Source organism: Phaethon aethereus (genome assembly GCF_964289735.1).
Source record: "Phaethon aethereus genome assembly, chromosome: 18".
In the NCBI taxonomy this organism is placed as follows: Eukaryota; Metazoa; Chordata; class Aves; order Phaethontiformes; family Phaethontidae; genus Phaethon; species Phaethon aethereus.
Genome location: NC_138594.1, coordinates 1389001 through 1405131, shown reverse-complemented (window position 1 = coordinate 1405131; position 16131 = coordinate 1389001). Strand labels below are relative to the sequence as shown.

The window sequence follows — 16131 nt, the reverse complement described above, 5'->3', positions numbered from 1 at the left end:
TATTCCCGTGTTATTGTACTGAGACTGCAGGGGATTGGATTTGTTCAAGAATACCAGAATATTACTGACCACCTGCAGCCTTGTATTTATGTCCAATTGCACCAATATTGTGCATGTCTTCAGTCGCCCGGGTTATAACAGCTGGTGTTTGTGCAGCAAAAGCAAACTGAAGTGAAAAACAGGCAACCTTATTAGAGCCATTACTGTAACAACAGCTTTGCAATATACTTGGTGCATCTGCAGGGTTAGGATGTGTGCGTTACTGAATGCTCAAACAAGTGCAATAAATTGTTATCCAATGTTAATTTAAGCATTAAAAAAACCTGTACGTGATCAAAAGCACCAGGAAAGACTTGGTTTACTTGGTTTCCTGAAGTATATGCCATACAGAAATCCTGGATGTGGGCATTTATTGATCTGGTAATATAAAAATCTGCCTGATCAACATGAATTCACGTCAGCAAGATCAATGAAAAAAGATGACAGATCTTTGCAGTCATGCATTCATTAAGGCTGGTGGCAAGATTCAAAACTCTACAGGTTCTTATCTCTTTCTGGGACTTGAAAGGACTTACCTATTGGCTAAGTTGATGAATTTTACTGAGAACAAAAACACGACTGGCAGGGATGACTGGATACCGGTCACCCAGCGACCCTACTGATCAAATACAAAAAATTGCTGATGTGCATGGGGAAGTTCTGCTTCATTGTGAATTGCGAGGACAAAAACATCTTAATGAAAGTTTCTCTTTAATTTATACTCTTAGATTGATTTCCGATTATAAAATGATGAAAGAAACATTTTAATTTTCTCTTTCCATTAGAGCTATTCTTCCAAAGAATATATTTTTGTCCTTATTGGGTATTAAATTACCAAATGCTAATGCACATCTTGTAGGCATTCCAAAAAATGTCCAGGAACACCCTGTGCATTTCATTCAAAATACTGTTCCCCATCTCCAGAACATAGACTAAAACTGCTTAACCAGCAACTGGGATGCTTCAGCTTCTCAATGCAGAGTCCCAAGATCCCAGCTGACAACCGAACATGTCACAAAGATGGCACCCCGCTGGAACGCAGCTTGGCGGAAAAGGACCTGGGAGCCCTGGTGGACACCAAGTTGAACATGAGCCAGCAATGTGCCGTTGCTGCAGAGAAGGCTAACAGTACTCGGGGCTGCAGCAGGCAAAGCATTGCCAGCAGATCAAGGGAGGTGATCCTTCCCCTCAACTCAGCACTGGCGAGGCCAAACCTGGAGTGCTGTGCCTAGTGCCAAGTCCCCCAGTACAAGAGAGACACAGTCATACTGGAGAGACTCCAGTAAAGGGCCACTAAGATGACTGAGGGGCTGGAGCATCCCTCCCAAGAGGAAAGGCTGAGAGAGCTGGGACTGTGCAGCCTGGAGAAGAGAAGGCTCAGGAGGGTCTCATCGATATATATAAATACCTGAAGGGAGCGTGTGTAGAGGACAAAGCCAGGCTCTATCCAGTGGTGCCAAGTGACAGGACCAGAGCCAATGGGCACAAACTGAAACAAAGGAGGCTGCCTCTGAACAGCAGGAAACAGTTTTTCACTGAGAGAGCACTGGCACAGGTTGCCTAGGGATGCTGTGAATCACAGAATCATTAAGGTTGGAAAAGACCTTTAAGATCATCAAGTCCAACCATCAACCCAACACCACCATGCCCACTAAACCATATCCTAAAGTGCCACGTCTATGCGTTTTTTGAATACTAAGTCTCCATCCTTGGAGATACTCAAAAGCTATTTGGACGTGGTCCTGGGCAAGCAGCCCTAGGTGTCCTTGCTTGAGCACAGAAGTTGGACAAGGTGACTTCCAGAGGTGCCTTCCAACATCCACCATTCTGTGATACCAATACTGAAGGCTTATCACATGAGCGCACTGCAGGGAGTGGCCAACTTTTTATGCAAGTTGCAACTACACGAGTGAGAGAAAATGAAGAATGTCATCATCTTCATCACATATCCCTATGTGACACAGAGGACACTTTTCCTATGGAGTGGGGACTGATCACAGGGACAGAGGTCTTGAGTAATACCAACACAGCCAAAGATTTCCATAGCACTAGGGGGTTGTGCATCAATAGCAAAGAAAGCAAACACCTTGTATCAACTGACCAGGAATATGTCCACAATTTACACAAACGTCAGCACTGTATTACTGACACATCCATACCAGCTCTCCTCTCGTACCAGCAGAAGCTCCCCACGGGCTAATTTACCTGGCTTCCCAGGCATGTTTTGCACCTTGCCGTGAATTTTTCATTGAATAATTTCATCAACTAGTGAGCTTGTTGGTTTAAACTTGTCTCAGCTACACTTGCACCGTATCGGAGTCACTGTTGAGATCCCAAGTCAGACAAGGCTTTTTTTTTTTCCTCTTTTCCTCTTGAAAAGAAAAGTAACAGGAGAAGTTACTTTGAAAGAGCAATCAGTGTGGTCATGATAACTAACCGAACATTCCCAGCCTTACAGGTACTGTCTCAAACTAGATTAGCTGTAAAGCTTCCATCAGACATGCAAGAGAAGATTTTTTTTCCTCAGACCTAAAAACCCTCCAAACCACAACACTCAGGAAAAGTTTCAGGGTTGCTCAATGCAGTCCTATGGCTCAGCTCAACACTCCTCATTCAAGTAAAATGTTTGCAGAAATCCTAGCAATCATCTTTCTTCCTCCCCCACCTTGCAAGTACTAATTTGACAGGTAACAGACAGACAGGAGTAACCAGATCCTCTTCAACACAGCATCTCTGATGACTGATGTGAAAAGCTCTGTGCGCATTTTACAGGAGTCAGGGCTCTCAATGGCACAGTATGAAAAAACCAACTGGTTTCATGGGGTCAGGGCAAACTTCATGGAGTTCAACAAGGCCAAGTGCAAGATCCTGCACCTGAGTTGGGGCACTCACCAGTATAAATGAGGACAGAAGGATGAGTGGATTAAGAGCAGCCCTAACGAGAAGGACTTGGTACTGGTGGATGAAAAGCTGGACATGAGCCAACAATGTGTGCTCATAGACCAGAGAGCCAACCCTATCCTTGGCTGCATCACAAAAAGCACGGCTAGCAGGCCAAGGGAGAGGATTCTGCCCCTCTACTTTGCTCTGGCGAGACCCCCTGCAGTGCTGCATCCAGCTCTGGAACCCTCAGCACAGGAGAGACATGGACCTGTTGGAGGGGGTCCAGAGGAGGCCACAAAAATGATGACCCCAGGCTGAGAGAATGAGGGTTGTTCAGCCTGGAGAAGAGAAGGCTCTGGGGATAAGGTCTGCCCTCTTTCAGTATATAAAGGGGGCTTACAAGAAGGATGGAGAAAGACTTTTTAGCAAGGCCTGTAGTGATAGGACATGGGGCAACAGCTTTAAGCTGAAATAGGGTAGATTTAGCTTGGACATGAAAAAAAAAAGACATCTTTTACAATGAAGGTGGAGAGACACTGGAACAGGTTGCCCAGAGAAGTTGTGGATGTCCCATTCCTGGAAGCGTTCAAGGTCAGGTTGGACAGGGCTCTGAGCAACCTGATCTAGTTGAAGTTGTCTTTGCTCATTGCAGGGGAGTTGGACTTGATGATTTTCAAAAGGTCCCTTCCAACCCAAACCATTTTATGGTTCAATGATTTTATGATTCATCAGCCACCAAATCCCTTCCATAACCAGTGTAACCAGGAATATAACCAGTGGTATAACCACCCCTTCTGCACTTTCCTCCAGGCCTTTCTCTTTCAGATTCTCTTCATTCTCCAGCCTTTGCTAGCTGCATCTTCCTTTTCTGTTAAGCAGTCAGGCTACGGACCATTTCAACTGCCACATATTACAATGTCAGTGCTCAGGGATTCTTTCTGTTCTTGAAAGAAAAGATTGATTTTTTTCTACCTGGGGTTATTAGAAAACCAATAGAACAGTCCACTCAACATGTGCACTAGCAGAATGAAGGATGCTGTAACATCATGGGGAGGTGCAACACAGCAATGTTAAGGTCACAGCTTCATCAGTGACAGCAGGAGTGAGCAGAGCACTGTCCCACGGAGGACCTGACTTCAGTGCATGCACTGCCTGGCGTCACTGCAATGAAGCCTCTTACTCCGTGCAAAGGCTGAAACGCTGTCTTCTACTTTTTCAGCGTTGTTCCTGTTTCATTAAACAGGCAATTTAATTTCATCCAGTGGGTGACAATAAACTCAAGTAAAGTCCCATACCCAGCAATCAACTTGTAGTTTTTATATTGTTACACATTACATTATATACACAAACATAAATAACAGAATCACATCTCTCATGATTAAAGAACAAGAAGCAAATAATATGTGTTAAGATGCTGCCTGCAAGCAGGACCAGTACCCAGAGAAGACTTTCCCTATCAGAAAATGCTTGCTGAACAAGTGAGACAGAATACAACTCGAGAAAAAGATTTCTGTTATATTTTTTGCCTTTCCAAATCAAACTTTTCATACTTGTAGAGGCTGCCACAGTAACTTGCCTATTTACAGTTACTTTCCTGATTGCAAGCTGGGATACTTATCTGTCTTCAAAACAAGTCCTTACACAGTTTTGTCCAATTTGGTTTAGCACTCCCACTCCCCAAACTGTCATGATTTAAGAGTTTAGCTCTGCTTCTCCGCATCAACAGCATTCTTCTGGAAAGGCTACCTGCCTTTCAAAACAGCCCAGCTGCCCTGCTGCTGTTCCTGAAGCTGCTACAATCTTCTTGCCAATCATCGGATTGTGAGAGCCACCTACTCAACATTTAAGCTCCTCTAAAGAGGCTCAGATTGAAGTCTTTCACCTTTAGGGAACAGGCAGAAGACTTCCTATCTGTACCTCCATCCATCTTCGGAGAATCTGAATCCCGGCTCAGAGCAAGCAGTCCCAGAAGGGTCTGCCTTTTGGAACTTACTTCTTTACTGTTCCAGCATTTCAAGGTGAAAAAAGGATTTTGTTTCTATATGCTTTTCTGCAGGACTTCCCGAAAGAGGTTCAGTCTTTAGCAATGTCCCATGAGCTCTTATACTCCAGGGAATGGTGCAGCAGTAACCCGGTTCGTTCACGGTTCTTTGGGAACAGATCTGCTAAGCAGAGTGGGGGGTGAGACAGGTTCAAACACACTGGTGAAATTCTTTTTTTCCCTTTCTGCGCTCCTCTGTTGTCACGGTTTCCTAGCTTTAAAAGGTGTAATTAATATTAGAACATGTAATTAATATGACTAGACAGAAAACCTTATCCAAGCATACCAGCTCACCCTTTGAGGTACATGACTTGGAACATCACCTTGGCAGTAAGGGACCAAGAAGAGGGGAAGGTTGCTTTCATCTCAGAAGCAAATACCACTGATGCCGAGGGCGGTGGGAAAAGGGGATTCTAGGGCCCAACGCGATATAACCCCGAGTGACCTTACTAAAACCTTTCCCACTCAGAGCATGCAAGGAACCCTGCCTGGCTGCAGGACAGCATTTTTGGACAAGACAAAGGGTACAGCAGAAGCCAGGCTGACATTTGGGTGCTGATCAAGGTAAGTTTTTATACGATTTATACTTGCATCCTGGGATGTGCCTAGAGCTGCAGAGCAGTGACAGGCTTGCACAGCTCTGAACATGTTGCTCATTAGCATCTGGCAAGACACTGTCTTGCCCAGAGACTTTTCTTCACACCAGCTGACAGCCTTATCGTTTGTATTTCAGCAAAGCTGGAAATTTTCAGCCAAGGCTGAGGCTCCACACTTGGTAGGAGCTTGTACTGTGTGAATATGGACAACACCTCCTGGCCCAAAATGGCTTCATGTTTAAACAGGTAAGAAAAAGCAGAGCATGGGAAAAGGAAGGATTATTATTATTATTTTAGAGACTGAGACTTAAATCCAGAGGAGTGACCTGGCAAAGTGACAGAGGCAGACTCTCTAGAAGCAGGAATTGAATATTCAGTCCCAGTTTTGGACTTTAACTGTAACACTGACTTTCTCTAACAGTCCCCCAGTAAAGCCCCACAAGACTCTGCAAAGGCTGTTATGCCTGATAATATTCAAAGATGACGAGCGGCCAGTAGGTCTCTGTTTTCCTTCTTCCCTTGAGTAGATGTACTCAATTTGTGCTGAAGTAGTGGAAAACAGGCAAGGCTCCCTGTCTATCCCTTGATACTGTGCCAGCTTCAACAGCACAGCAATTACAGGAGAAGGAATAACCCACACCTGCAGAGGAGATGCAGGAGCTGCTGCTCTCTGGAGAAAGGGGATGGAGTAGTCAGGTTCTGACATTCATCTTCTCCAAAACTCTTGTTCTTGCAAATGGACCAAATGCTTGCAAACCCGTGCTGCTCACCTGTGCTACATTCCTCTTCTTGTGCCTGTACTGAACAGACTCAGCTCAGCCTGATGACTGGCCTCCAGCCATGGCGTAAGGCTGTCTGGGCTGCATGGAGAAGGCCAGCTTCCCAACTGTTTTTACTGGTCATTTGAAGCTGGATAGCAATGGGAGTGCCTGGGCAAAGTACAAGGAGATAGAAGGATACCTTCTGTGGCCTTGCAGCATAATACCTACCCTAAATTACAGTATGTAGATGCTAAAATAGTCAAAAACATGCAGTGATTAATATCATATGCCTGGCCATGAACACCTAAAGTATGTCAGGATTAAGTGTGGTCAGCTGACACAGCTTTCAATGCTCTAATTCTGTTCTTCACTTGGAAGCACTCATGGAAGCATCACACTGAATAACCCACTCCACAGCACACGGTATCTGTGTGCATAAAAGAGCAAAACAAAATTACAGCCCCTAGGCTAGCTATTGCAGATATTGCTCCTTTCAAGAACAGTCATGTAATTTTGGTCTCTGTCCCAAAATGACAGAGTAGAACTGGAAAACTTGCAGAGAACAGCAACAAAGATGATCAAAGATCTGGAAGCAGTTCCATATATGACACAAGCTGGTGCCAGGCCAGGTAAGACATGACAGAGGGGAAATATGGCAATTGTCCATAAAATTCTCAGTGGCCTGGAGAGGATGGATAAAGATCAACTGTTTACCACCTCTTCAAATGCAAAAACTAGGGGAACCACTCAACACCACAGGATGAAAATTCAAAATGAGTCAAGTTGATGGGCCTTCAAACAAGGGGTGGACAACCAAGGGAAGTGCCTCTCAAGGAGCACCATGGATGCAAAAACCATACATGTATTCAAGGGGAAACTGAACACTTCCAAGGACAAGAAATCCAGTAGGAATCACTGAGCACAAAGACAGCAGATCTAGCTCAGAAGACTCTCAGCTGCATACAGCTGAAGGCTGTGGTGAAGTATCATACACGCTTCTGCAAGCAGATCCTGTAGGCCATTGCCAGAGACAGAACATCCCACTAGGAGTTTTGGTCTGACTCAGCACAGTTGCCCTTGTTTTCTTATGTATCTGCAGGAACAAACCACTTGAAGACAGATGCATGTTAATCTGGGCTCTGACGCAGCCTGGCTACATCCGTACATACATACATCAGATAGCTTTATGGGGAGCTGCGACTACTACCACAGCATTCACCTTCATGACAAGGACACACGTCCTCTACACAATCGCATCTCACAGCCACCAACATAAACCACATTTGCATCCAAGCGCTGTGCTGCAGAGCTGCACCCAGCCTGGCAACACACACTCTGCGTGAGGGAGTCACAGGTCCGGAGCTCATCAAGACAGAAGAAAAGCAGGAAAGAGGGAGAGACCGAAACATGCAATGAGACATAACAGTGAATGGGAATAGCACGTATGTGCTCAGCAGCACCCAGACGTCTGGGTCTCCTGGTTAAATACCCTTGATTAAAAGTGGGGAGCTATGATACCTAACAGAAATTAACTTTCTCCTCCTTATTGCAAGTTGGAAACTGCAAAGGAAAAAAAAAGTAAAACCCAAACTGTTCTATGAATGAAGCAAGTTTGGAGTGCCCACCTCTCTGAAGAGCGCGCCATAAAACTGAACAATATACGGGCAGTCACTGCTTCGCATTACTACATCAAGGTCCATCAGAAGCTGCTTCTGTTCTTTTTCATCCACTGTCGACCGAATTCTCTGAAAGAAGAAGAGTGGCAGAGACTTTATCACTTACACGCCATTACTGTATCCTCAGACCCACTTCTGGAGAAATGTGCCAGGGAACCCAAACCCAAGGCTGAGCAGGCAATCCCCAAGGCATGCTCAAACACACTCTAGAGAATTAAGCTGTGTTCTCAAATAAGAAATGTAACTGAAAATCCCTAAAGCCATTTAATTCAGACTATAAAATCCCCAGTCCTCTCATGAGCATCAACATTTTCAGATGAAATGTCAGAATGAAATTAAAGAGCAGAGATTTCATTGGGTTTCAATGTTACCGCAGAACAACATATTCAGGCTTTCATTTAAAAAAAAATTCCCACACAGTTCTTAGCCATGTTGGATGGGGCTCAAAGGCTGTTTTGAAATTTAACCAAGGAATATTACCTTTAAAATTTCTAAGACAAGCACAGAAGACAAAAAGGCTCCTTCCACCATGCCTCCACCATGGCTGGCACAGTGAAAAGGGACCATCACATAACAAAGGGAACGCATTGTTCTGGTAACGCTAATGGTGGGCAACGGTTCTGTGAGCTCTTCTCATAAAACTAACAATTCTTTACCTAGTACTGGCCTATGGAACATTAACACTATATAAAAAAGTATGTGTGTGTGTGTATATAGATATCTATATATATACACACGCATAGTTATATATAAAATATCTACCATGTATATAAAGAGATATATATGTATATACACAGTATACTTCATATATACACTATACATAAAGAAAAGTCTCATTTGGACTTGAAAGAACAACGCAAGTTTGAAAATAGAAAACAGTACATGTGCAAACATGAAGCTTGTTAAATGGAAGATGGGGAAGACCATCCAGTTTTTCATGGGATTTTACAGATGTATTTAACATCTTGCACTAAGTAATGCATTCCCTGAATGACAGGTAAGGAAAATTGTGATCCTCAAGGTGTGACTCATATTAAAAAATCATTTAAAAAAAGGTGAAAAAATTTGGCAAGAAGTCCAAACAGAGGTAGCCTGGACCCTCCTTGACGAAAAAAGCTACTTGGCTATCAAGGGAAAGAAAAGTTATTCCAGGTTGTGGGAAAAATCTGCAAGATACCAGCACCCACTCCCACCAACACTACTGCCCAAGGAGCAACTGCTGGTAGCATCAAGACCACACAATTAGCAAGCACAAGGCTAAGTATATGAAGGTACTTTCAAGGTTGGCCATTCATATTACAGCGTTTGAGAAACAATGCATGATTATGTACCTTAAAGCTATTTTTGTGATGACCCACACAAAATGAGGACAGTATCAACATTATAATTTTCCTTACCTTTGGTGTATCCTGATATTTTGGTATTTCACCACTTGTTCTTAGTGTTCTAGTAGCTCTAGTTTGGCCTAGACCAGTAATTGTCATGTTCCTATTGCCCTTTTCCCTCCCAGTGAATTGTAGAGCACTTGGGAAAACTGGCAAGAAACTTGCCCAGCACACCCACAATCTGTAACATCCACACCCTGCGATGCCACTGAGTGGGTGGGATGGAGTAGTCACAAACAGAGCAAGAAGATGGCTCAACGGACTAGTAACGAAAACTAAAAAGCTTCACCTCTAGGTCACTGGTTCAAGTCTGTTTCACAGAAGTTCAGACACGTCACTGAAGGAAGCCAGACTAGTTTGGTTATTTCTTTGTCTTACATCTACATCATATAAAGCTCTACAACTCCTGCTGAGATATCAAAGGCTGAGCAGATTTAATGTCTCTTTCTACGTGGCACACCGTCAGCACTGTGTGAAATAACGCCATTGCTCAGACCTCAAGAGAAGACGATGGGTGCCAAAGCCACCATGGTGGGACCTATGAGGAATAGTTCAGTCTCTTACTGAGATGCTACCCACTCCCCTCTGAAAAGTTCACCTCTGATGAAGAGCGATATCAGAAGCAGCTTTTCTCCATATTGTAACTCACATCTCCCTTTTGTGCCAACTCCGCATCTGTCTCCAAAAGTCTCTCTCCTGGTCATCCGGGAGCCTCCCCAGCCCCCCTCTGCATTCCCCTTGCATCTGCACAACCCCGTCGCAGCCATCCCTGCAGTGTGCTCCTCAAACGCCACAACTTCTCCTGAAAGCATCTCCTCCCACCTCTGACATTTTCTTTTCTGCTGTTACTTCTCCAACTCTAGAAAGCACGTGAAATAAGTTGTATGGAAGAGGCAATTTTAACAGCATCCCAGCACAACACCAAACCCAAAGATTTCTCCTTTTCCCAAATACAATCTCCCCAGGGAAGAAGAGAAAGAGCAGGCAGAGGACCCAGAGGGCAGACAGTGTGTTGGCTATAGGGCAGAGCGTCCAGACAGACACGGGAGACAAAGGAGAACTCCGTGAGTTGTGAGACACCACAGTGCTGTCCTGCGTACAGGGCTTGCATGTGTCCTCAGCAGAAAGCACAGCAGTGCTTGATGGTGTCACCGGAAGGCTGGTGCTCCCAGGGGACGGCAGGGACTGAGGACGCCAAACACCGTAAGACGCCAGCACGGACTCCCCAACAGACACTGCTTCAGGGGGTGAAGGTGATGCAAGATTGGAAGGTCTCATACAAGAGTGCTGGAGACTGGTGATCGGCAAATTCAAGAGGAGGAGGAAAACTATCAGGAGCAGCACGCAGCACAGTGCTGAGCTGGAGTCAGCCCAGGCTGGAAGAGATGGCTTTGGTTAGCTGGAGCACACCAGGGAGTCTGCTGCAGGCCAGTGGTCCCAATTCACCAGCTAAGGAATGAGGGCTCACCAGTGAAATAAGGAAGAAACAGCAAAAGGTGACTGAAGTCAACAGCAGCCACTACCCAAATAGTACACGAGCCATAATAATGATCTGCTACCTAACTCCAAGGCAGAGTGCAAGACACTGCAGCACCTACCAGACAGACTCCCCAAAGAACATGGGAGAAGGCAAGGAAGGAAGACCCAAAGCGAGGCAGCAGCCTGAAGACACCATTTATGACAAGGATGAACAGGTCTGACCTAGCTTCAGCTCTTCCATCTCTCAGCCTGGTCACTCTACTGCATGTAGTCGCTAACATGGCCAAACAAGCCACATATGGAAAAAGTGTTTTTTGTCACAGAGGCTTATGGAAAATCTCTTTTTTAACAGTTCATTTTTTGGCCTCAAACTGCATCAAATCCTCCAGGAGAAAATTCTCCAGCCCTTTTAACACAAACATCAGTTAGGACAAAGCGTCCTGATATCAGGAACGAGAGCTCTGAAAAGCTACGCCCTGTGCAGCATCAACAGCAAAAGGATAAGCTATGCTGGGGATTGGACCACTCTCAAACTTAAAACCAGACGGATCCCAGAAACTGGACCCAAAACAGAAGAGACATCACACAGCCTCAATACACACACAAAAGGATCCAGGTGCAGGGGGTAGCAACCATTTAAAAAAAGAAAAGGAAAGGAAAGAAAAGAAAAAAAAGCTATAAACACCAAACTGAAAACTCCCTGAGTTGTGAGACACCACAGTGCTGTCCTGTGCACAGAGGGCTCACATGTGTCCTCAGCAGAAAGCACAGCAGTGCTTGACAGTGCCACCAGAAGGCTGGTGCTCCCAGGGGACGGCAGGGACTGAGGACACCAAACCAGCAGGAAGAAGGGGGTTTGTTCACTTGCTGCTGAAGACAAGAATATTTAAAACATTTGAAACCCATCTGAAACACATTTACTGCTAACAGAAGTATGTCAGATCTTCCGCTGATCACAACTTGTTTTCCACCTCCTGTAAAGGTTCTTGCTCCCTCTCAACATTTCCTTTTAGCCCTTACTCATTCACTCCTTTCCCAGTGTACTACTAGCAGGGCTTGGAGCACTGGTTTCCCCAACTCTCAGCCAGCTACTCAAACGGATGAGTGAAACAGAAAATTCTGCTCAATAAACCACTAGGAGTCAATTTGGGAGAGGGTACCTAATTGTGCGAAGAATGGGAATGATGATTTGCAATAAAGCCAGCTTGGAAAAAGTCCCAAGACTTCCCTTCAGAAGTCACATGGGAAATCAGAAGGACAGAGAAATTTGCCCCTTGACTAAGCTTAATATGGCAATGTGTCATTTTGGTGGGCTTTTATGGGCTATCAGGCATCCAGGTAAGGATGGAGAGATTATGGGAGGTATAAAATGAATGTTAAATTTCTGCTCTCAGGGATATTTGATACTTAGCAACCTATTTCAGCTGTAAGGCTGCCATCAGAGAAAACCTGTGAAAGCCAAAGACATGAACATCTGTTTTAAAGCTACAGATGAGAGAGTAAGCACTGACTACAAGGCAAAATGATGTGAAAGAGGCACTGTGCTCTGAACAAGAAATGGCTCCACAGCTTACTTGCTTCTCCAGGAAGACGACGGATCTTTTATGGACACCTCATCTGTTTGGCATCCTACAATTTTATGTATCTCTGAACAGTGCCTTGGCCAGCTTCTCCCATTACCCAGTTCATCTCAAAATTGCTTCTGATTTTCTTAGAACAAGTTTAGAGCAGAAGAAGTGGAAGACCACCTGTAGTCTGGTCAAAAATACTGCTAGACAACAAAAAAACAGCAACAACATCTGGGGGTGCTGGCTGGAACTCTAGACTAGGCAATACTGCAGAGCAGGACTGAATCAGCTAGGCTGATTTACACAATAGATATGGGAAGATACAGAAAATTCTGGTATACGGCTGAAAAATCGCTACATCCTTTGGGGTGGAGGAAAACCGAACACAAGGACTGTGGACAAAAATTGCTCTCTCCCCAGCTGGCTTTCTCTCCTAGCTGTAACTATTTCAGACAGAAAAATAATTCAGTTTAAAAGAGGTGCAGGATGTTTCCACGGGGCTGTGACAAGAAGCTTGAAGGTCAACCAAAGCATAAACCACTCTACTCGTCTCCTGATGGTGTATTTTTCATCCAGTTGAACTGACTGAAAAGTTGGCAGAAGCTGCTAATACTGAATTCCAAACGTCGGAGGCGCTCCCTGCTGCAGGGCAGAAAGGGCCTGCCCGGCCCCCCAGGGCGAGGGGTCCGGAGGGGAGAGGAGCGGGAGGCAGAGGGCTCCCACCAGCCACCTGCGGGCTCAGGACGTCACTGCCGTGCTCCGGCTCCTGACCTGTGCAGGCACCGCAGAACAGGTTAAGGGCTGGCTATTTTAAATAGTCACTTATTTGTCTTGTGAACTCTTCAAACAGGAAACTGCCCTAGCCTTCAAGAGGCCTTTTTAAGTACCCTGGCTAACAAAACCCACACCAGCTATTATGTACAGTAGTTCAGTAAAAAGCAGAACATCCTGCTCCAACAGGGAGAACACTCCCCAGCTTTCATTCCAGTTTGGGCTTTTTTTCATTTATGTTTTTTTATACTGGTCTGGAAAAGCCAAATATGCCAAAGAACTTTTAAAGTACTTTTTTTTGTGTGAACTATCACCAGTGCCAGAGGGAAACCTCAGGACAGAAAGAAACCTCCCAGTTGCTTAGCTTCCCAAGAAAACTACTTCACCCAAATAAAATGGGGCTTCTCAAGGTTCCTCCGATGTGCCAAAGACAGCCCTGTTCCTCGAATTTGCAGTACCCTCGTGCAATAAGAGCTACAACCCCCCAGAGTAGCTGGGACAAGAACACATGGTGATGCTGGAGGGCAAATACAAAAGAGGGCTGGAGAACAGGACATACCATGAAGCCTCTGGGATAAAACCAGGAGTGACGGGCAGTACAGCAGATCCTGAGAAGGGACCAGGGCTCTCCACAGCATGAAGAGGCTGGGGAGATTATTCACAAGTCACTTATGAACCACCACAAACTGAGCAAAAACAGACTAAAGAGAAAACAAAAAAACAGAAGCAAAGTCAAAGGACTTTGGAACAAGGTGGAACTGGAAACCAGACCGGGCAATATTGCAGAGAGCTGGTGCCAGTGCTGCAGGCAAATGCCAGACAGGGCAGGGACTTCTTCAAGGAAAACAAGTTGCTCAAAAGAGAAACCTGCCAAGAAGGTGAGGAGTGAACATACAAACCGGCCTTGCAATTGTGACCTTGCACAGACAGAGCTGGCATTGGACAAAATTGGGCTCTTCTCTTTCCCACCTGGAAGACTACTGACCTTATATGCCAACAAATCCTCAGGAAAATGAACAGGTTTTTTTCAGTGAGAGGAAGACCTCAATGCCAGCTGACCCAGAGCAAACAGGGATTCTGCATCTCTAGTTGGATCTGAGATAGAAAGGGACCTAATGAATAAGAGGATTGCCTGTTATTAGGATTTGGACAACATAATACAACATTTTCCAGGGGCAAAAATAAAAAAAGTTAGAACACAAATCCTCTGAGCTGGATTTCTCATTCCTTTATCCTCTCCCCCTCTTCCTGATGGCTCTAGGAAGAGGCTCTCTATGGCAGAACAGGTAAGTGATGCAAAAACATTCTGACAAAGGCCGCAACTGCCTGCCTCCGAAACCAACCTGCTGCAGCCAGCAGCCTCACAAGTGTGGGGTCCCTGCTCCTGCAGCCCACTCCAGCCTCCAGCCTGTTCCTGAAGAGGCACATAATGTCTTTTTGTTATTTGAATAGACATTCATAGAGGCACAAAACAACAAAGGCTGAAGGAGAGAGAGGAGCAGGACTAGGGATGAGAGCTCATCATCCCAGCCTCTCCCCAACAACAGTCCACCAGCCAAAGCTTTGCTGCAGCGGTTTCACGCCAGTGACACAACAAGGCTCATCTTCCTCCTTTGCCGCTGTCGCTCGAGCACAGATGAAAGCTTTCTGAGTCATCTGCCTGGCAGCTCTGCCCATGCAAGCAGCTAGACACCCTCAATAAAGGTGCCAGGATTAAATCTGGCAGGATCCATAAATTGGCTGAGGCCAAAATGCATAAAAGGGAAAAATGAAAGAAAAATGGTTCCTCCACTGCAGATCTCAAGTTATTTCAGTGATATTTCAGCACTCAGGAATTATCTTCTTGCAGTGGTAGAAACACAGACGGGAAGCACAACACGAGGGCTGTGCTGGGGCAGCCCCCGGGGGCAGCAGGAGCCAGTGTGCTCTGTGGCGCTGGTGCCACATGCACTGAGCAGGGAGAAAGCAGAAGGTTAAGCTAAACCACACTTCAAGGAATCAAAAGACTGTTCCTTGTGCAAAGGCATGACAGGCTAGAAAAAGCCAGAGGAAGGAGCTGCAAACAGGATTTGAGTGTATACTCCGGCAGCCGCACCTGCGCAGCCTGAGGTGAGTGGGGTGAGTGCCCAGAGGCACCAGGCTGCCTCGTCACAGCAGGAGCTGGGATCAGCCAGAGGAAGACTCCAGCTCGCAGGAAAGAGCGTTTCACCCACTCTGTACAATGTAAACGCAGCATGCCTGTAGAACAAAGAGGATTTGAATCTGTCCATGGCAGAAGGGGCCAACAAGCCACAAGGGATGCAGGCTGGTCATGGTAGCTGCAAACCGGACTTGGACTTCCCAGGAGCAGGGCAGGAGGGTATCCGAGTGTGCTGGAAATTTGCAACAGCGGTAGTGGAAATTTGGGATTGGTGGAGAGGGATAGAGGAGCAGCTAGAGGAGGCTCCCACAACAATTTTCAATGCATCTCATTAGCAGCTTCTGGAGCCATCTCTGTTTCACTCCTCAGTACAGAGCAGCCAACGACTTTTGGCTTGTGGCCTCCACAAAGCTATTTCCTACTGCTGAACGTCCTTCCAAGGATGATGTGCCTGCTGCACTGATATTGCTCTTGGGGAAGCACAGAACAGGGACAGCAGCACCACCAAATAAGCAGAGACAGTGGCTTCACGATCCAGGTAGTTGCAGGGCAGCGTTCCTGCTCCCCTGCACACAGCATGGTGCCACACCACCGAGTTGCAAGCACATGTCATTGAGATTGTAGCCAAGACCTCAAATCACTAGACTGATGCTTTTTCTTCTCAAACCACCATCCCCCTTCTAAACTTTTTCTTACAGAAGGGCTTTATGCTGAAGGAGAAGAAAACAAGTTAAGTTCCTGCCTGTAGAACAAGGAGAGACTGTGGGGAGCAGCTGGTTTCCTTGAACGCAG

At 45.7% G+C, this 16131-nt stretch overlaps 1 protein-coding gene across 1 annotated transcript in view; it reads right to left on the bottom strand.

Annotated features, from left to right (window-relative positions):
* Window positions 1-16131, bottom strand: part of MAP2K4 (mitogen-activated protein kinase kinase 4) — a gene marked incomplete at both ends in the record, with an annotated part of 102417 nt that overhangs the window by 29805 nt on the left and 56481 nt on the right. Inside the window, one exon of the mRNA XM_082008029.1 lies at window positions 7946-8065. Coding sequence (XP_081864155.1) covers window positions 7946-8065 — 120 coding nt within the window. The remainder of the gene's footprint in view (window positions 1-7945; window positions 8066-16131) is intronic.